The 22769-nt window shown below is 31.9% G+C and overlaps 2 protein-coding genes across 2 annotated transcripts; one reads left to right on the top strand and one right to left on the bottom strand.

The window, feature by feature from the left end:
* The first annotated feature begins 3 nt into the window (after positions 1–3).
* Positions 4–10850, top strand: LOC139515521 (atrial natriuretic peptide receptor 1-like). Its single transcript, XM_071305098.1, has 7 exons — positions 4–34; positions 901–995; positions 2309–2377; positions 6018–6192; positions 7039–7137; positions 7645–7736; positions 8464–10850. The coding sequence occupies exons 1-7, from the start codon at positions 4–6 to the stop codon at positions 8623–8625; spliced, it is 723 nt and encodes a 240-aa protein (XP_071161199.1). The 3' UTR covers positions 8626–10850.
* On the bottom strand, positions 9771–19222 carry LOC139517897 (uncharacterized). Its single transcript, XM_071309388.1, has 9 exons — positions 19108–19222; positions 17847–18065; positions 16506–16663; positions 15520–15637; positions 14544–14619; positions 14198–14389; positions 13235–13374; positions 11254–11371; positions 9771–10138 (listed from the first exon to the last, which is right to left on the bottom strand). The coding sequence occupies exons 2-9, from the start codon at positions 18054–18056 to the stop codon at positions 10032–10034; spliced, it is 1119 nt and encodes a 372-aa protein (XP_071165489.1). The 5' UTR covers positions 18057–18065; positions 19108–19222; the 3' UTR covers positions 9771–10031.
* Between the last annotated feature and the right edge of the window lie 3547 nt (positions 19223–22769).

Genomic DNA, 22769 nt, shown 5'->3' with positions numbered 1-22769 from the left:
TTAATGTTTATAAGTCCCATCTTACACAATGAAGGTAATTAATACTGAATTGGAAAACCATCTTCAATAAAGTACAAATTACTGTGTGGAGGTAAGGAATTTGTACTAAACGGAAATAAAACAGTATTATCAGATGAAACGTTTGACAAAGCGTTTTTAAATCCCACATATAGTGACCTTATTTTAGTGTAACAAATATTTTCATAAATGTTCGTTTGTAGAATTACAAAGGTAGAATCCATTTGAGAATCAATGACATTTGCAACGTAGTAGTAAATTTCGATGCAATAGATAGATTCATTTTAAGTATACACGACTTTATAATATACTTTACTTGATAATTGATTTATACCCTGTATGTTCGTGTGAAGCCCTAATGAATCTTTCTTTATCATTGTAGAAGGAAAATAACAGCTTTTAATGTGTGTATCCGAAGTGCTTTTCTTGGGTTATCCTCAAACTCTTGAACTCGTATACCCAAACAATTGAAGGACAATGATTGATATATAAATAGTCGAATACCTGAAAATTTTATCCAAAAAAAAAAGAGAAATAAATAAGTAGAACTGAAATTATCCTACAGAACCTTCCTAGTCTTTTCATTGAATTCTATCCTTTTGCAACAATTATCTTATATGTTCGGTGTCATTTCTAAAGATTGTTTCATCTTCGCATAGCTCTCCTTATTTTGAGAGGCTGATTTTGAGTGACATATCATCTCAGAGTACACCTTTCCAGGTAAAGCGTTTGATTGTATAACAATATATTGTAGTTGTAGTTGTCTATACTTACATTTCAAATAAGTCTACACCTTTTTTTGATAAAGGTTTTGATTGTGTAATGATATTTAAGTATAACCGTAGGCTTAACTTAATTTGAACCCGTAGTTTACATTTCCAGGTAAAGCTTTTGATTGCTTAACGATATATTTTAGTGATATCGTAGGCTTTACTGAACTTTCATCCAAGAGTCCGCTTTTCCAGATAAAACTTCATGTACTATTATAATCTCGCAAATCACTTACAATACGCTTAAATAAAAAGAACACTTCAAAGATTCAAGGCGTCCGAAGCCTTTTGCCTTATTATCCTCACCACGAATTTGTAAATTCAATACCGATATAGGAAAGCTTGGTATCTGTTAATATTTAGTGAGGTTAATGAAAAAGGAAACACCAAAGCAAAAAATATGGAAAGTCAATTTTGCCTGATGGAGTTGGAACTTTAAAAACGGTATCAACGGAAGGTTGATATGTATGTCAAAAACTATGTCAGAGTCGAAGCACACACTGGCATAAAAGAGGGACAAAAGATACCAGATGGACAGTCAAACTCATAAATCCAAATTAAACTGACAACGCCATAGCTGAAAATGAAAAAAGACAAACAGACAAACAAAAGTACACATGACACAACATAGAAAACTAAAGAATAAAGAACACGAACCCCACCGAAAACATGGGGCGATCTCAGATACTCCGGAAGGGTAAGCAGATCCTGCTCCACATGTGGCACCGTCCAGTTGCTTATGAGATTACAAATCCGGTAAATAGTCTAAATCGGTAGGTCATATTCATGAAATGGAAGGGGACGTAAGTAACATATCCGATATAATTTGTGAAACCGTTATTCCATAGCGGTCAACCAACTCGTGATGGCGTTCGTAAAATTTACGAAGTGATGATTTCAACTTCACCATTTGGAACTCTTGGTTTAATAGCTTACTTGTGAGCAGCAGCCCTTTATCAAGAAAATCATGATAGGAAATGGGAGAACGGGAATATCGTATCAATTGCTGTACTGATGATATCCGCTGTAAATAGAAGTCGACTGTAATTTTGGTCATGGAAAATTAAAATAACTCTTTAAATGTTAGTGCGTTTGAAGTTATTTTCAAAATTGGAATTGAATTGAACTAAATTTGTCATTTCGATATTTTAATTCACCACTTCAAATTTTATAAAACTGATATTACTATATCCGTAACCAATCTACTTTATTAAAAATATTTGAAACCCTAAGGTGGCTCTAACCAAGGTCATAATGGAACTTTTACAGAAATTTTGGTTTTCGGCACTCTTCAATTGAGAACTTTGTTTTGACATTTCAAGTGTGCCGAATCGATCGTCACTAAAATGCTCGGTTGGTATACCAAGTTAAACGCCTGGCGTTTTTTATGATTTTGTATATATATCTTATGTTAGACACAATTTTGTATATATATAAGTGGTACAAATAATGCAAAACACTTATTTCAGCTTTTAGAACGATATGGTAAAATTTAATATATGTTTTTCTTTTAATTTAAGATTGTTGACTTGCTAAACGATCTTTACAACTGCTTTGATGAAATTATAGACAGACATGATGTTTATAAGGTAGGATGAACACAGATTGTGTTGTGGCAAGACATAGTTTTAGAATAAGATACAAACAATTTAGCAATAATATTGTCAATACCTTGTACCTATGTCTAGCCTCCAATACATTGTACCTATGTCTAGCCTCCAATACATTGAACCTATGTCTAGCCTCCAATACATTGAACCTATGTCTAGCCTCCAATACGTTGAACCTATGTCTAGCCTCTAATACATTGAACCTATGTCTAGCCTCTAATACATTGAACCTATGTCTAGCCTTCAATACATTGAACCTATGTCTAGCCTCCAATACATTGAACCTATGTCTAGCCTCCAATACATTGAACCTATGTCTAGCCTCCAATACATTGAACCTATGTCTAGCCTCCAATACATTGAATCTATGTCTAGCCTCCAATACATTGAACCTATGTCTAGCCTCCAATACATTGAACCTATGTCTAGCCTCAAATACATTGAACCTATGTCTAGCCTCAAATGACTTGTACCTATGTCTAGCCTCCAATACATTGAACCTATGTCTAGCCTCTAATACATTGAACCTATGTCTAACCTCCAATGCCTTGTACCTATGTCTAGCCTCCAAAACATTGAACCTATGTCTAGCCTCCATTACATTGAACCTATGTCTAGCCTCCAAAACATTGAATCTCTGTATAGCCTCCAATACATTGAACCTATGTCTAGCCTCTAATACCTTGTACCTATGTCTAGCCTCCAATACATTGAACCTATGTCTAGCCTCCAATGCCTTGTACCTATGTCTAGCCTCCAAAACATTGAACCTATGTCTCGCTTCCAATACATTGAGCCTATGTCTAGCCTCCAATGCCTTTTACCTATGTCTATTCTCATCACACATTTTTAAATGTGAGTGCAGATTAAATGTATTGAATGAATCGTGAAATATAAGTTTTATCCATAATATAAAGCTTCTTCGTGAAGATAATGAAATCAGTACACAAAATATGCCTGATAGATTATTTTGATATCTGCTTATATGAAATTAATATCCCGAACACATACGCTCCAAAATATCAACTTTATAAGTCAAAAGCCCATACTGTTTTTGTATTTCAGAAATGCTATTTACTTTTAGTTGATATGACTAAACAGCATGCAATGACATTGAAATTTACGCCAACCTCAGATCACTAACCTTCCCATTTTATATCGAAGATTTAAATATATTGTTTGTGTTAAATAGTTGTCATGTACTTTTGACTTAGTTTACATAATATTATGACAATAAAAGAACTTGAACACAATGGCATATTAATCTAGATTACTATCAGTGTAAAGGAAGCCTTTCACACTTTCCTTTTGTCTTCTTCCTTGAATGACGTGCCAATGGACTTTGATATGCACGGATGTTATTATGATTAAATTTCTGTAAATTCCTTAATTACGAATGTCCTAATAGTTGGATTTGACCTTTGATGAAATACGATAAACAGGAAAAGTTTAAAATAAAATATGTGCTTATTAAATGTATTCAGGAGATTATACTTTCCTCATTGAACCCTCAAGATCGTTAATTACGAAAGGCAAAGGTAGAAATATATTGTATTAATACAAGTTTTGCTTTTTTCTCTCTCCATTAAATGGTATTTCAGGCTTTTTTTTAATAAAAAGAACCGATATCGTTACCATTTCAGTTTTTTGGTTCATATATTATATTTTTTTTATGTTGTCAGGTTTTTTTTCATGCCCTCTTTTTGATTGATTTGACCTTGTTTTCAGTATTTGCAGGTGTAGAATATTTTTATTAATTTTATGGTATAATACCTATCATAATGGTCGTTTGGTCATTTTGTGAACTAAATTTATCAATATAAAAAAACTAAGTTATGAATGCCCATTTGGAACCTTTCTAACAGGATACAAACTGCGTGTTGGTTAAAGCAACTTAAGGTCATGGCATCCGATCGTGATAAAAATATTTATCGTAAAGTCAGCTTTGAAAGGTCCCGACTTGACAAAATGTGAAACAATTCAAACGGTAAAAATTAACGTCCTGATTGATAATGAAACAATAAAATGAAATAAAGGTATAACAGACAAATACGTTTGGTATGGCAATAAACATCAGATCGGCATGAGGCATGAGGCACAACAAAAGACAGCGCTCCCTGTTACTAAAAGCCATTAATAAAATCTACAATTAACAACTGATAAATAAATCATGGTCCAAAACAAGAGACAAAAGTATGCTTTTTATTTATTGTTAGTTAATGTATTGATCGACATTACAAAGAGGAGGATTAGGATATCAAAAATTAATTTACCTCCATCATTTCCAATGTGTCTGTTACTTAGTTACAGATTTGATGGTTTTGAAAGCTTTATAGACTTTTTTTAAGGACACTTGATAAAATTCTATATACCTTAATTTTACACAAGGTACTTAACTCGCATTTAGAAAAATGTCATCCGGTCGCGAATCTATGTTTTATTTTTATGTTCTTAGTTGTCTACCCAACTAAACCTTTTTATATAGGAAATCAAAATTGATTAATCTGCACAACAGTGTATTTCAAGCATTTGATGTCGGAATATTTTGTAACAGGCCTCCCCAAGTAGTATGTCAGTCGTAAATATTTCGTCCTCTACAGTCGTCATTTGGTCTCTGTGTGTTGTGAAGTAGCTTTAGTAATGTTTTTTTAAATGTTTTTTTTTGTACTGTTTACAGTTGGTTCCTTTTTATTGTATGTTGTGTTGTTATTTAAGGGAAATTTAATTCTCGGTAAAATACAGATACAGTTTAGTCACCGATAGTTTGTCCATCTGTATTATACTATACATCTGTGTGAAATAATTGTATATTATTTCTGTAGAAAATGGTTTGCTCATGGAGAATTGATTTTGTTTTAATGTTAAATAATTACATTAGATGTATGCTTCATTATAATAAGTTATTCTGATTGGCTATACTGCAATCTCGCGTTATTCATTAATCAACTTCATTACACAATAAAATTTACCACTCATGAATACACGAGGTCCCACAATAAAGTGTACACGTAAATTTAATAAAAACTTGATAAAAATCGTGTTTTCATGATCCTAGCTAAAAAATGTAATTATAAGTATTGTATGCTTCTTTATGTAACTTCATAGGGTTGTAAAACCGTTGAACGTGCGCACATTTTTAGAATGAAATGTACTTCGGTCAACGCTTTTACACCCCAATGAAGTTACAAAAGGAAGCATTTAATTCTTAAATAATCAATGTAATCACTTGTATGAAATTTAACTTAATTGTACTGCCCAAATAATTGGGCGCCATAATTGACAATAAAAGACTTGCATCTTGTATTGTTAACCTTACATCTAAAGTAAGCGCCTTATATATAGGTAATGCATTGGTTATCTGCTCATATATGTGTGCTATATTCGTACTGTTTTTATGTTAATTGTATTTATCAAATGTAGGCGCTTGACATATTGTCATTTCGGGCACTATTTGGAACTTTCATAGCTGACCATTATGTATGGGATTTGGTCATTCCTGTCAGAAGTCTTAGATTTACGTAGATGCAGGTAATATTACTTTGGTTGAAAGATGTTTCAATAACAATTAAACCACATCTCTGTCGTGTACTCTACATTATTAAACTATTTATCTATTCAGGTTGAGACAATAGGGGATGCGTACATGGTAGTGTCTGGTCTTCCAGTTCTGAATGGCATTAAACATGTCAAAGAAATAGCACAGATGGCGCTGTCTATAAGAGACTCAGTCGAATGTTTCAGGATTCCTCACAATCCGAATAAATCTTTGCAATGCAGAATCGGAATTCACTCAGGTAGTAAAGTCGTAGTCATATATCGTAACTGTTATTTTGAATTATGTTGGCACTAGGTTAATACCAACCAAGGTGGACTATTTTTATATTTTTAAGTAACAGCTTTGTCAGGATAGAAGAACTAATATATACTTCAATAATTCAACACACATATGTAGTTGAAACAATAAGTATTAGTATATGTTCTTGAACAATATTCTATAATGAAATAACTACTTTTTTTATTGAGATGGTGTCCTTTTTATTGTTCCGTACGTTTGTTGTGTTTGTTATGCTTGTCTGGTTTTTTGTTTGTTCATGTTTGTTTTCTTTTCAAGTTCGTTCAAAAATTAATTTATACTTTGATACCTATCATTTCCTGGTGCTTCAATAAGAAATTAAAATTAATTCTGTTGTCGTGTAGTTTTATTATTGATAAGGACAACTTCAATATTAATAAAATAAAATAATGCATAATACGTGATCATCATATCGTAATATTTGTATATTCTTAAAAAAACATTATCATATATCTTTAATTATTCACGTTTTAATACATATGTAAAAACTCACATATTCATGACATTGTGTTAAAATCCAAATGATAGAGACTGACCGTAAATACACATGAAAGTGTAACGAGAATCACGTGCATGATTGTTTATTGTGCGTTAGCTCCTGTTGTCGTATATATACATGTTTTTCATAATTGTATTGTAATTACTGTATAGATATTTCGTCTACATGTACTTATGTATGTATGTAAATTGACCTCTTGTACATTGTTGTGTCTGAGGATAAGAAAACTTTGAATATTGAATCTTGGAAATGTAAACATAAAGGTAAAAACTGTCTATTGTATTGTAGGATCTGTATGCGCAGGCGTGGTAGGTAGGAAGATGCCAAGGTATTGCTTATTTGGAGATACAGTCAACACTGCTTCAAGAATGGAATCAAATGGTGAAGGTGTGATAATTAGTGTGATAGATATATAGATTTAGTTCATAGATATTTACTGTATTTTCTTATACATTATTCACATTTAAATTCTTGACAAATAAAAAAGGTACGGCCATTCTTCGTGGGTATTTTAAAAAATGTTGTTATATAAGAGATACCAAAGTGATATTCAAACTCTTAAGTCGAAAATAAATTGACAAAATGTCATTGCAGAAAATGTATCAAAGGGCAAACAACAGAACACTTAACATTCATAGAAAACTAATACGAAGCAACATGAACCCAACACGGAGCTCAGGTGCTCCGGGTTATTGAATTAACTGTACAGGAGTGCGTATGTCAAAGGGTATAAATACAATGAATTCTCAACATTTGTGAATACAATAATACGTATCCAACATAATGATAATAGTTATAATTGATTGCCCACACCCAAGGTCTATGATTGTATGTCATAGAATGTAACACAACAAGCAGCTGAATGTTATCTAGGCATTTTGACTTATACTTTAGCAATGAAGATACATATCAGTGAAGCAACAAAGATGTTACTTGGCAATTTTTCTGAATTTGACGTTAAATGTAGAGGGATATTGCAGATAAAAGTAAGTAAATTAACGATCACATTCCGCTAATATCAAAATAAAATCGGGATACAACTCCATACATATCCAATCATATGCAAGCTATACAAAAACCAACGAAATGAGAGATAAACACGAACTGTGTATTCTAATATGCTTGAACGTTAGTAGACATTCAGGATAATATTCTAGTACATGGAAATGTGGAATAGTAAATCCTGTTTGTACGAGTTCCGATTGGATTTTCCTCTGAGTTCAGTATTTTTGTGATTTTACTTTTCACGAGGTATATAATTTAACAGATGAATATCAACATCAAATATATCGAGTTATGAATAGGTATGCCATCTTTTCCCATTTCGGTAATTCAACTGACAAAATACGTTAATGATATACAATGCAACAAAGTAACAACTCCCTTAACACCATTTGTGAGTATGGGCTTGAGAAACGATGATAGTCCGTAGGGAGGGGAAAATAAATGGCTGATCTTTGTTACGAGACAGCAATATTTCTTGCACTTAAAAGTCGCCCATGTTGATTTCAAAATAGAGCAGGCTAAGGCCGCTACTAGGCATAACTCGCACCCGCAAACTTGAAAGGAGTTGATATAAGTTAAAAACAACTTGTTAACCAATCCGCTATATTTATAAAGTAACAATGTTATTAGATTGATTTCCACTTGTAGAGCTTTTAAAAGATATCAAACATAATTCATCTGTTGAAATTATATATCTCTTTGTTACAGGGAAAGGGCTTAATGACAACATATTGGATAAAAGGAAACAACACAGATATATTAACATCTGAAAACACAGATATAAAAACCTCTGAAAACACAGATATAAAACCCTCTGAAAACACAGATATAAAAACATCTGAAAGCAAATCGGATACGTCATGTATATAAATATGTGGATTAACTTAAATTTGCTCATTTTTATGAACATAATTATATCAAGTGTTGTCTGGAACGATAACTGTGTTGACATTGACGCTAATTCTGACATATATGTTCTGTTATCACCACAACCGAATGACCAACAGAGTACAAACGGGGATGTCTTAATCGCAAATGAGTTTTAATATGTGAACGGCCAATAAACAAATAGCATCTTTGTATCAACGGACAAGAGTTTGTTAAGAATGTCGAGCTATTAACGCTTCAAAGACTGGAAAAGTAATAAGGAAAATCTTTGTCATACCACTATTTGATAGATTTGACCTGAATTTAAAATTTGCATCGTGAACTTATTGATGACGATTTTAAAAATATTCTGGAATACTTGCATATGTTTTGTAATTCAAATACACATCTAACCGAGTTTTGATGGTTTAAAGCAGACCATTCTTTTGAGTTTCGTCAACATGACCATGATTACAGAAGATGCATTAATTAACATCCGTTGGGAGATTATGTTACTGATACCATGTTTTTCATAGATATTGTTAAGACATACATATATATTTTTTGAATGGCAGAAGTTATGCTTTCAAACAGAATACCAAGTCATGCATGCCGTATGGTCGGAAATGGAAAAACAAAAAAAAAACCTAGAAGACTCACAATTCAGTTTAAAAAGAATAATACCAATATTTGTAGAGCGCCATACCTTATCAAAATTCCTTTAAGATATTAATATTTTATTCGATTTTCCTTCTTGCTCCCATTTTTTTGTGAGCTCTTTAGTTTTCTGTGTAGTGTTTAGTGAACTTGCCAGTTTTATTTTGCCACCGCAGTATCAGTTTCTCATCGACTTATGAGTTTTGATTGCTCCCATGATATCGTTTGCCTCTCTTATAAAAGACAAATCATATCTTTGTATGTATTTTTATTGCTGTCTCATCTCCGGGCTCTCCGGCTTCCTCCACCAATAAAAACTGGCCGTCACGAAAAAGCCTAAATGCGGTGCTTTAAAGTGGCGTTAAAACACAAAAAATCAAAATCAAAGCATTGACACAACACCCACGTATTTCATAAATCATACTATCAAATATTTTAAAATAAAAGATATATGACAAAATAGAACCACAGTCCAAATGGGGAAAGACACATTAATTAATTGATTTTTTATTGCTTGACGTTCATTGGCAAACATTTAAACATAACAATTTCTTTAAAAAACACATAGAAATGTTGCATGTAGTTGGTACTTTACATTACACATTGACTTGTCGACACATATCGTATTTCTGCTCTTTTGGAATTAGTAAAAAAAAAAGGCTTAAGGTGCAGTGCATTGCATAAACTAACAAACTGAAATGATTGTTTATATTCTACGGCGAGTAACATTTGTAAAAGTCTTTGTACATTATTTAGTCAACGGGGACAAATCGGAAATGTGAGTCATAACTTGACATCGCTTCCATATTTGATCGTCGTGCTAGTCCTAAAGTGTTTCCATTAAATTTCCAATAACTGCCTGAAATTAAAATGATGTTAAACTTTAAGGATCAATTAAAAAGTAATTACAACACAAGCACTTTATATCAAAGTCGGCGAAGGTTCTAGAGGATAATAAACATAAAATACATATAAATACATTCTTGGTTTGGGTGTAAAGAAATCCCTTGAAAATCGAACGTTGTAGGCAGTTAACCTTGCAGTACACTGACCCATATCTTTAGCTTTATAAATCCTCTTTATTATGACTCTGATTGATAGTTTTCTCCTTAGGAAGCATTTTCTTACTTTTATTATTAGTGCTGATCTAAAAACATGATGAGTGTATTCAATTTCTTGAAGAAAATAAATCATAAGAAAACATATACATGGCTTCTGGTGCGGTTATCGTATAAACATGTTTACAATATGTTAATTCAAGATGTGGAGGAATATACAATAGGGAAACAATAAGTCGTAAAAAGAGCTACATGACGAATAAAGCCCCGCAGATCATCTACAAAACTCTATATAAAAAAGGCTAGTTCACACGGCTACTGCCACATGCTACAGACTGCGTTACAACGAGAAGGCGAACATATAACAAATTATTTGAATACAACAAGTTTTATGTTGTTTACAGTAAATAATATATGTTCTTTAAACGTATCTACTTATTATATACAGTTAGATTAATTAATTATTTGATTTCATATATAAGAAAAAAATAATGTTAGAAACACCTGCCTACACAAGCAAAGATTCGTCTAGATTATTTTAGTTATATCTTGTAAAAGAGGCGAAAATATAAAGGGGAATTCAAATTGTTTGATAAAAACGAAACTAACAAAACCATTCCACAAAGCAATGCACAACAAAACTAAAATCAAAGCAAATCTAATCCCTATCTCAGGTGCACCGGGCCAGTGTTACCGGAAGTCGGCCCGTCTGATGCAATGTTCACAATCAAGTCAATATATTTCAAGTTTTTGATAAATAATCTAGAGAGTTTTTGATAATTTGATAAAGCTGAAAAATGTGGTATACACTAAGCAATGTATTATGCTTTAATATAAAACGAAAAACCACAGGATTAACTGTGTGTTTAGTATTTTCTTTTATGATAAAAGTGGTCTATGTTTGGCATTAATTTACCTCTGTGTTGAAGGGACTCAAAATATGAGTGACCACTGTCTGTTCTAGATACAATGAAGAATCTAGGATCTGCCCTGGTAATTTGTCTGATATTTGTGTTTAGTTTGGTGGGAATATTCTGAAATTTCAAATATATAAAACAAATCATTGAATAAGAAACGACAGCATTAAATTTCTGAAGTCTAAAATACCAAGATAAAGTGTCGATTCTTACAATTGCTTTAAACAGGTAAATACCAATGTATCTTTATCGCTTTTGGAAGAAGTTGATTCTAGTAAAACTATCTAAAATAACATCATTAAGATGCTGATTCTTTAACTGAAAGCATATTTTTAACGTTTTGCGTCAACACACATTTGATGTTTCTATTAAACTAGTGGATTTGCTTTTTTTCTGATGAACTATTTTTCATTTCCTTTTATCCGAAAAAGAAAACATAGAAACAAGGTATTAAGTAGACGTCGTCATTTGATTATTCAATGCCGGATGGTATGTTGAATACCATAGTCCCAATGAATTTGAAGTTAAAATTCCTATACATACAATGAAGTGTGTGTAATTACTTGACTCAAATTTAGAAATTGATTATTGTAATGTATTTGCTACTCTTTTGTTTTGCTTGTGTTGTTCGATTTCTTTGCATTTTTTGTAAATATTACAATAAAATTTATCTTCTTTTTTCGCAATGAATTCGAGTGTTTACTAACGATTAAGGGTGAGATCATTTTGTCAATTAAATAATCCTCTTTGATTTAGCTACATTCTAACAGTCATTATGAACGTAGTCTGTACCATAGGTACTTTCCGTTTAGAATTGTCCACGGAATTTGGTATTTTTGTTATGTTACTTTTTGCTTTCTTCATTCTTTCAATAACATGACAAATGATTTTCGTTTTGTTTTTTAATTTTTTTTTCGTGTCTTTTATTTGACTGATTCGCTGAACGTTACTAGTCGAATGTCTTTGTCTACGAAATATCTTGTCCACCAGACATCACAGGAATTTCGGAAAATGTGACCATTGTAATCATTTTCAAAAGCAATTTAACCAACAGCAATGATATAGGTATCGCGTGTTCAAAACTCTTTAGGTCCATTTGATTACATATTAAAATCAGTCTTGCTTAAATGACCAAACAAAGTCTCCTGGGTTTTTACAATAGACCGTACGTTATCAGCAATTAATTTGATGTGTGTGTCTTTCGCTATCTTTGATTGTAAAAAAAACCCCAGAGAACCTGAGGTCAAGATTTTCAATCAAGTAAGCAAGATTTAATGCCGGAATGCGATTACTAACGTGAAGTTTTATTTAAAAGAACAAATATATAACACTATAACTTATATTTATTAATATTTTCACAACTGTAAGATTAATTTTGCTTTATTTGTGATGTTTGTGTAAATCTATATTTTAAGGGGAGACTACTCTGATATAGTGCATTTTCTGGAAGACCCTACATGGAATTTTCCTATTTGTATTTTAGCCAGAAAAAAAACGTGCGATGACCCTAAATTTTCTTTTGATATTTTCATATTTTCTGTAAAAAGTTATCTTCTCGTACTATATTTTACAATTCTATCATTTGATTTAGATTATAATCACATGTTTTTTCCTGTATAATCCATAAAAAAAGGGGCAATTTGTCACAACTGTAGCTTGAGAAAATGGGCGGTGACCTATCAATTTTTTGAACATTGATCAATATACACTACGTATTGGCAGAGTATAAACAAGTTCTCTCATTTTTAATTAAGACCTTAATGAATACTTCTAAGTATTACAAATGTGTAATCATTATTTTAGCTTCTTTTGAAATTATTTCATGAGCTATGAAATCATTCAAAGTGATATTTCGTATTATGCTAAATCAATTCCGTGGAAGCTCAACTAAACGTCAAATCTAGATTATTATATTAAAAAATAGCAATGCTAACAATATAATATTAGTTTTCCTACAAATATGCCCCTAAAACTACGTACAATGAGGGAAAGAGTTGTCTTGCTTGAAGCCATTACAAATTCGTTGTCTTCGTATGACTTGAAAACACCGATGAACATCGGAATTGGTCGTCTGCCACGCTGTATACAAAGGCCGTGAAACTTGTAACATTTAAAAATATCTGAAGATAATAAAACTCTGTTTTTATTATGTTAACATCAGTTCACATATTAGTTCAAAATACATTAAAAGAAAGGAAATAAAAAGTCATTCACAATCATATTTCTCATAACAAAAAAGAAACCAAAAAAAAAAAAAGAATGGCTTAATGCCGCCATCTTTGCTGTCGGAACTGTAACATTAGTTTTGTTATATCTGATTAAGTTTACGGATAATAAAAAAAAGACATGTCACAAATAATTTTAAAATATCAGTCCACCAACAGCAGTTTCAAAAATAGAATATAAACGGACAACGAACGAAACGTATAATGTTTAGTTTCGTTTCACACCATTCTCTGAGATTTTAGAATCGATGATAAGATGATATATTGCGATATGTTATTTGAAAAAGAAACAAACAAAAAAAAACGGTTGAAATTAATCAGGCATATTAATTTCGTTTTCTCTTGTTGAGAGTTTATTCATTGTCAATCAAAACATTTTCAATATTTTCTTTGGTTTTTTTTAGGTGCAAGAATAAGGATCTTACCCTTGCATCTTACAATGATATACATGTAATCAAAAAAGAAACGCATCGAAGTCTAGGTTAGATACAGATAGTTCTCTACTAACTATAATGTCTTTAAATCAGTCTACAGCATATTACAGTTATCTTTTCCTTGATTGTGGCAACGTCACTGTATTATTGCTTGACTGTCTTTACCTATATGATGGTTGTAAATATTGTAGCATTCCTCCTTTCATAGCAAATGAAGTTGTTTTTTGCTTTGATTTCAGTCAAATGTTAATAAACATAAATTTGTGTAAGGGTTAAATACTTACTTTTCTTTTTATCTGAATGTCTGAGAGGTCTCATGTGTATGTTATCTATTTTATCTGTCGTGACGTAGTAATTGGTTTTCCCGCCATTGTGTATGCGACAGTCAACACATTCAAGATACTTAACACATTTTATGTTGAGGTTGTATGATGCGGAATGACAAATATTTGCCTCAATTTTTACGATAGGTTCATCTGTTTTAAGAGAAAAAAAAAAGATATGTGTATAAACAATTGTCAATTGAATTGCCAAATATGTGCTAGTAAATAAACTTTCATTTTTAAACTCACAAGTAAGTAAGTATACATAAAAATACAGTGAAGTAACAACATTTAAGTTTATACTTACATTGAAATTCGACTTCAACTTTTACTTCAATTTCTATTATGTCTTTATTTCCATTTTCCTCTTGTCTTTCGACTATCTAAACAGCATATATAATATTTATAAAAAAAACCAGAACAATGAAGACTGTTCTAAAAGTAGGCATGTAATCTTTTCAAGAATAATGTTTTCTAAAATATTGAACGTCCAAACAGTAAGACCGTATTCTACCAACTAAAGTGCACTCGCGAATCGTTATAGAAACGGAATATTCCCAATGACGACAGTACAGTTTAGAATTTTGAAAAATAGACGTCTTTTCACTCGTATGCAAATCTATCCTTTATAAACAACACCAGTTTCTACAAATATTCATCACGCACGTTTCAAAACACGAAAGTCATTATCAAAAGTGAGTGTTTCTTGACGTCAGAAGTGTGTTCTAATACAGATCGGGGTTCATTCGGAGACCAAGCTAAGTTGAATACCAAAATTGTAAATACGTCTATTACTTTTAATTCCGTTTCCCATTAATTTTGTTTTAACGATTATTTTGACAAATTACGAATTCAGGGCAGAAAAGACAATGCGATATGTGTGTTTTTTTTTTTAAAGAAACATACATTCAAATTAGTCTTTTGGTCTAGTTATCTACATAATGGAACTATTTGAAATATTTTAAACCTCGGTGATTGATTTTCTGGAACTGTTTAGCGCTTAGTGCACCGAATTAATACGTATCATGTATGCTGTACCTCTTTCTCCGATCCGTTATTTAAAACGTTTGGAAAAAAGTCATATATCACTGGTTTGGAAAATGTAATACAATTTTAGAAATAAGACAACTAGGATAAATGACCTTAATATTGTTAAAACATATATCTGGTTGCTCTCCTGCTCTTCGGTTGGGCTTATGTCTCTTTGACACATTTCCCGTTTCCATTCTCAATTTTATAGATTATTTTTACATCCAAAAATATCAACCTATAGTGATACGTACCAAACTTAGTGGTTCTTCCGTTGAAGCCTGAATCATATTCCGGAACATTTCCAAGACAATATTGTGATGATACTGATCAACTGCTTGATTGTTAATACCGAGAATGTTGTCTGTATTGCTGGAAGTATATTAATTTAATGATAACAAGAATGTGTCCCCAGTACACGAATGCCCCACTCACACTATCATTGTCTATGTTCAGTGGACCGTGAATTTGGGGTAAACCCTCTAATTTGGCATTAAAATTAAAAAGATCATATCATATGGAACATGTATACTAAGTTTGAAGTCGATTGGACTTCAACTTCATCAAAAACTAACTTGACCAAAAACTTTAACCTGAAGCGGGACAGACGGACGAACGAACAGACAAACGAACGGACGGACGAACGGACGCACAGACCAGAAAACATAATGCCCCTCTACTATCGTAGGTGGGGCATAAAAAGCATGAATGTGAGTTAGCAAAAAGAAATCAGTTGCCTTCGGCTGTTGTTTGCTCTATGGTCGGGTGGTTGTCGCTTTGAGATATTCACCATTTCCTTTCTCAATTTTATCAATACAACCTAATACTGTTTTCTTGACTGCTTGACATTTTTACCTATTATGTCTGCTTGTCTTGTTCAAACATCATTGTCAATATAATGGAATGTTATGTGACGGTCTTAAAAGTGAGAGGTTTGGATAGCTATTAATACCAGTTTTAATTCATAATTTTCTACATAAGAAAATGTCTGTGCCAAGTCAGGAAAATGACAATTGTTATCCATTCGTATGATGTGTTTGAAATTTTGTTTTTGCTATTTTATTATAAACTTTTCGTTATGAATTTCCTCAGAGTTTGGAACTATTCTATTTTTCTTAATCGGCAGCGTTAACGACACAAAAATGCAAATATGAAAAGGAATAATATATAATTCAAATTTTGCCTCAACAAATAATAAACTGCAGATACAATGTACCCCTTACTAATACGTTACACTAACCGCAATGCCATGTTGGAAGGGTATTTATTACGGGTATCTGTGATTTCCATAAAATGTCCATAATCGTTCGAACAAAGATTCATCCCACCTTTAACGACATCTTCTTTTACCATAAAATCAATAACAGATCTTCTGGTAGTTGTGTCTATAACTTCCATCTAAATAGAATATGACCATTTGTTAGAAAAGCCAGAACACACCATATACATTAACATGTTGGCTCGTCTCTTGAAATTTGTGAGTATATAGACTAACTTTGTGTTAATAGTCAATCAAATTAAATGCTCAATCAATCAATCAATCAAACAGATATAAGAAAATGTAGTATGAGTGCCAATGAGACAACTCTCTCATCTAAATTTGTAAAAATAAACCATTATAGGGTCAAAGTTAACACAACTTATTGTGTTGGAATTTATTAATTATATTAGTGTCTTCAAAGTTTTTTTTTACGATAAATATTTCAAAAAAATAGATAAAGTCTTGTAATAAATATATTCATGTTGAAATTCCACTATACAACCTAAAAAGTCCTTCTATTTACTTGTTTCTGCTGTCATTTTATCAAACATAAAAACTACAGTAGAGTTAATCGTTGCAGGTGTTATAAAATATGACCATGTCCTAAATCAAAACCTGTAAAAACCTAAATCAGGAACAACCAGATTTGATTTTGGTATTTTGTATTATGAGAACTTCCCTAATGGTTAAATTGTTCATTTAAGTTGGAAGGTTATATAATCAAGTCATTTGTAAGATGACAAGGTATTTAAAACACATTTAAAACACAAAATATTTAAAATAAATGTGAAATACAATAAACTTATGCATTCATTTCCTTTCTCAATTGTAGAAAGCACGTCTCAATGTTTTAATTAAGGTGACATTCTTTAATTGAGATGTTGGCTTTGCTCGAAGCATATTTTATATGAAAACGTCATAGATATTACGGAAATAAAATTTAAAATTAAAATTACGGGATCATAAGACAGTTCTATGTAATGTGATAATCGAATGATTTTCATTATCTGCATGGTATTATGAGGGGTGTTTAAAAAAAATATATAATAATTTGATTTTGTCTGGCATTTCAATGCTTATAAATAAATGTTATCGTTGCATTATCCATTGTCTCTAAATGTGTATTTGTCTTGTCGAGTTGGTATATTTACACGTAAAGTTCGATTTTCTAGAATTGTTGTTGGTAAAAATAGGGTTGGCATAGTTATGCCTGCCTGAATTTTGTTTTAAATGCTCTAAATTTGTCAGCTTCGAACAATTAGTACTGATAAGTTGGTATATTTATACAATGAATCGTGTGAGGCAAAAAAAAAAGCTTACGGCGGTACTCTCCCGTAAATTCTGCTGAACATGACAACGGCATTCTACTTCACAGTGGCAGAGGGTCTCATACTTGTATACAATACTATCTCTTGAAGATAATTCTCGTCCTCTGTTGGGTCCATTTGATCGTCTTAAAACAGCTGTTTCTTCAAATCCATCGTCTTCTTCGCTGTTGTCAATCGTATCACATGAATCTGACACCGACATAGCCTCTTCCTGGTGAATATATATGTTTGTGTAAACAAATGAGGTACAAAAACAAACAAATACATAGGTCAGGTAAATGTTCTAACTCTTCAATTTGAAAAACTGTGACCATTTAAAATAGAAATGCGTTTTCATGATACCATTGACATCGGTGCGCGGTATAAACAACACAGACATGGAGAAAATAAAAAAAGTACTTAAAAATAAAGCAGGAAAAACAGGATAGAAAAGCGGTATACTACTGTTGCCTTAATTTATTGAACCCCTTTCTAGAAGAGTAAGCTAATTCTGTTCCACATGTGACACCCGCCGTTTTGCTCATGCAAGTACAAATCTAGTGAAAAGTTTAATTGGAAGGAAAATAGGATAGGATTTTGGTTATGACGATTGACACATATATGAACCATGCATGAACCAGACACTCCATATTGCTCAACCAACTCGTGATTATTGTCTGTTTAATTTTCGAAGGGATTATTTCAACTTAACTGCTTGGAACTCTTGGTTTAATGGATAATTCATTGTGAGCAGTAACTCTTTATAAAAATTGTATGATAGGAAATGCAAGCTCTGGGATATCATATATATAGGAGATGTATCTTTCGTATGTAGGTACTGCTGGAATGTTGATTATATTGACACTTGGGATCAATTTGTAATTGTATAGTATACCAATAAAAAATAATATGAATTTTCATTTTACTACAAACGTAGTTACAAAACAAAAGAGAAGAACAAAATTTTAAATAAAAAACAGTTGTTGCACCAAAAGTGACACCTACCGAGAAGTAATGTGGAATGGCATATCATATCTATATGTCAACTTTTGTTCAAATCAAGTACTCACAGATATTTTTACACCATAATTTTTCCAAATTTACAAATCGAAAAGAAGATTCATTCTACAAGATACTGTCGATATACAGTTCGGAAATTGGTTGAGACAATCCTATAATCTTTAGTTTTTACCGCTGTTGCGAAAAAAATTGCGAGGAAATCGACCCTGCTATTTTTTTTTTTTTTTTAACTTTTAACATAAGATAATTCTTACCTTTTGTACACGTGTATCTAGAATGTTAATATATTTGTATAGGTTGTAAATTTTAATGTTTATAGGGAAGCATTACATTTCCGCGACAGTCCCATCTTACACAATGTAGGTAATTATTACTGAATGGGAAAACCATCTTCAATAAAGTACAAATTACTGTGTGGAGGTAAGGAATTTGTACTAAAAGGAAATAAAACAGTATTATCAGATGAAAAGTTTGACAAAGCGTTTTTAAATCCCACATATAGTGACATTATTTTAGTGCAATAAATATTTTCATTAATGTTCGTTTGTGGAATTACAAAGGTAGAGTTCATTTGAGAATCAATGACATTTGCAACGTAGTAGTAAATTTCTACGCAATAGATATGATTGATTTTAAGTATACGCGACTTTATAATATACTTTACTTAATAATTGATTGAGACTAAAATTGAGAATGGAAATGGGGAATGTGTCAAAGAGACAACAACCCGACCAAATAAAAAACAACAGCAGAGGGTCACCAACAGGTCTTCAATGTAGCGAGAAATTCCCGCACCCGGAGTCGTCCCTCAGCTGGCCCCTAAACAAATATATACTAGTCCAGTGATAATGAACGCCATACTAATTTCCAAATTGTACACAAGAAACTAAAATAAAAATAATACAAGACTAACAAAGCCCAGAGGCTCCTGACTTGGGACAGGCGCAAAAATGCGGCGGGGTTAAACATGTTTGTGAGATCTCAACCCTCCCCCTATACCTCAAACTAATGTAGAAAAGTAAACGCATAACAATACGCACATTAAAATTCAGTTCAAGAGAAGTCCGATTTTGGTGTCAGAAGATGTAACCAAAGAAAATAAACAAAATGACAATAATACATAAATAACAACAGACTACTAGCAGTTAACTGACATGCCAGCTCCCGACTTCAATTAAACTGACTGAAAGATTATGATTTCATCATATGAACATCAGGCACAATCCTTCCCGTTAGAGGTTTAGTATCATACCATCATAACATATATGAGAAGAACATAACCCGTGTCATGCCAATAACTGTTTTTAGGATAAATGTGTTTAGTTCCGATGCAAAGACCTTATCAGTGACTCAATATTAACGCCAAAATATGCAATCTTTAATGACTTGACAACAGTATCGTAATTATATCCCTTCTTAATAAGTCTATTCAAAGGTTTTGTAAGTTTCTGAGGTGATTACTGACACCTTTGTGCTTTATAAAGAATATTTCCATAAAAAATTGGATGTGAAATACCTGAACGTATTAGAAGTCTGCATGTTGAGCTATATTTACGAATGATGTCTTTATACCGATGATAAAATTTAGTAAATGTTTTGACTAGTTTGTGATATCGAAAACTGTATGTTCGTGTGAAGCCCTAATAAATCTTTCTTTATCATTGAAAAAGGAAAATAACAGCTTTTAATTTGTGTATCCGAAGTGCTTTTCTTGGGTTATCCTCAAACTCTTGAACTCGTATACCCAAACAATTGAAGGACAATGATTGATATATAAATATTCGAATACCTGAAAATTTAAAAATACAAAGAGAGAATAAATAAGTAGAACTAAAATTATTACACATAACCTTCCTAGTCTTTTCATTGAATTCTATCCTTTTGCAACAATTATCTTATATGTACGGTGTCATTTCTAAAGATTGTTTCATCTTCGCATAGCCCTCCTTATTTTGATTTTGAGTGACTGGCTATATTTGGTATACATGTTGTATCTACGTTTCTGCTAAGAAAAAGAGATATGAATACGAACAACAGTACGAAGCCCATATTTGACAAATTAGCTGACAAGATTTTTGTTTTCATAGTTGTACTTAATCATAATCAAACAAACGAATCTGAGGTTTGAAGAGTTTTCTTATTAAAAAAAAAACGGACCCCCGTTTCCTGAAATTTGCTTTACCTGCATGTGATAAATGATGGCATCACTTTCAAGTTTCGTTTTAAAGTAGAAAGTTTAAATATATTATAGCTTAAACATTTATAGTGCTGCAGTTGTATACATTTTCTTTGTTTATGTTTCAAAAGAGGAAAAGATTAAATCAAATTTCCTAAATGTTTCTTTCATATGCGTTCTTTTTTTTTAATTTTGACTTATTTCTTTATATGCGTTTATATCCATCCAATCTTACAATATTTCAGCATTGGGTATTGCAATCTTTATAAAAATTCTGGGCAGAAAAAATATATAAAAACAGTTCATTATTTTTGAAAGAAAAAAGATAAATGAGTCTTACGGGTTTTGATGGGATTTGAAACTCTTATTCGTATGCTTTCTTTGTTAAGTTTTGTGAGCTTCTATGTTTCATTTCGTCTGTGTGGATGTTTTTTCAGATTAACAAGAAAGTCAACCCGGATGTACGATTCTGTCAATATTATAATACCAACAGAGTAAAATTGTTAACATATTACTTAGCTTCTGTATTTATATTAGCTTTATATTTATATTATATTTTTTGGAAGAAAAAAGATAATTGACTCTTACGGGTTTTTTTTAGCTCACCTAAACCGAAGGGGTATCACAATCAAGGTGTCCGTCGTCGTCCGTTTACTTTTGCAAAAATCTATCGTCTGAAACTACTGGGCCAATTGAAAACAACAAACTTGGTCACCATCATCATTGGGTATATATAGATTTAAAATGTGTCCGAAGATAGCGCCTATCAACAAACATGGCTGAAATTTCAAAAAAAAACTGGGGATAAAATGGAAGTTTTGTGTATTAAATCTTGCAAACAGCTGTAGGTAGATAAATTCTGTCTTTGACAGAAATGATCAAGATGTAAAAATTTCCCTACTGGCCTTTTGCACCATAACTGCCAGACGACTCCTTATAGGAGTTAGTGCCCTTAAATGACAATTTTTACCCTAAATTTTCACAATTATCGTAAAAAATTACAGCAGAGAAAATAAATATCAGCACAACATTATTAACAAAGAAGTTATCAAGGCTAAAATTGTGAGTCAACTCCTTGTAGGACTTATTGTGCCAAAATGTAGATTTTATGCCCAATTATGTTTTCTGGTCTGTACGTCCGTTCGTCCGTTCGTCCCGGTTCAGGTTAAAGTTGTTGGTCGAAGTAGTTTTTGATGAAGTTGAAGTCCAATCAACCTGAAACTTAGTAAACATGTCCCCTATGATTTGATCTTTCTAATTTTAATGCCAAATTAGAGATTTTATCCCATTTTCACGGTCAACTTAACATAGAAAATGATAGTGCGGATTGGGCAGTCGTGTACTTGGGACACATTCTTGTTTTCCATGTTATAGTTTTCGTTTATTATTTTTGAAAAAATGTTATAGATAAAGAGATATGATAAAAGGTGAAAATTATCAAAAAACTACATCTACAGATGTGGCCCATCAATTATATGTTTTTGCCAATTGTTATATATATTGGCCCTAACTATAGTAGATAAAAACAGAAATGTGTACAATAATATTGGTCAGCGAGACAAAATGTACAAATATATCAATATAGAAGAAATTGTCATGCGACTCTTGATATAATGTCCTTTTAATTTTAATCGGCTTTTTTGTTTTTGATTTAGGAATTTCAAATATTTTTGCCTCGAGCATCATTGAAGAGACATTTATTGTCGAAATGCACATCTGGTGCAGTAATGTTGGTACCTT

This window comes from Mytilus edulis, chromosome 3 (assembly GCF_963676685.1).
Source record: "Mytilus edulis chromosome 3, xbMytEdul2.2, whole genome shotgun sequence".
Classification (NCBI taxonomy): domain Eukaryota; kingdom Metazoa; phylum Mollusca; class Bivalvia; order Mytilida; family Mytilidae; genus Mytilus; species Mytilus edulis.
The sequence above is the reverse complement of the archived record's forward strand: the minus strand, read 5'-3'. Positions and strand labels throughout refer to the sequence as shown.

Bases quoted from the DNA above. Each gene is read 5' to 3' on its own strand.
- LOC139515521 (XM_071305098.1), top strand. From the start codon at position 4: ATGTTTATAAGTCCCATCTTACACAATGAAG. The intron at 35-900 runs GTAATTAATACT...TTACATTTCCAG, and splicing joins TCCCATCTTACACAATGAAG to GTAAAGCTTTTGATTGCTTA. The intron at 996-2,308 runs GTACTATTATAA...TTTTAATTTAAG, and splicing joins TTTTCCAGATAAAACTTCAT to ATTGTTGACTTGCTAAACGA.
- LOC139517897 (XM_071309388.1), bottom strand. From the start codon at position 18,056: ATGTCGGTGTCAGATTCATGTGATACGATTGACAACAGCGAAGAAGAC. The intron at 14,620-15,519 runs GTACGTATCACT...TATGCTGTTTAG, and splicing joins CGGAAGAACCACTAAGTTTG to ATAGTCGAAAGACAAGAGGA. The intron at 11,372-13,234 runs GTACGTAGTTTT...TTGAAATTTCAG, and splicing joins AGACAACTCTTTCCCTCATT to AATATTCCCACCAAACTAAA.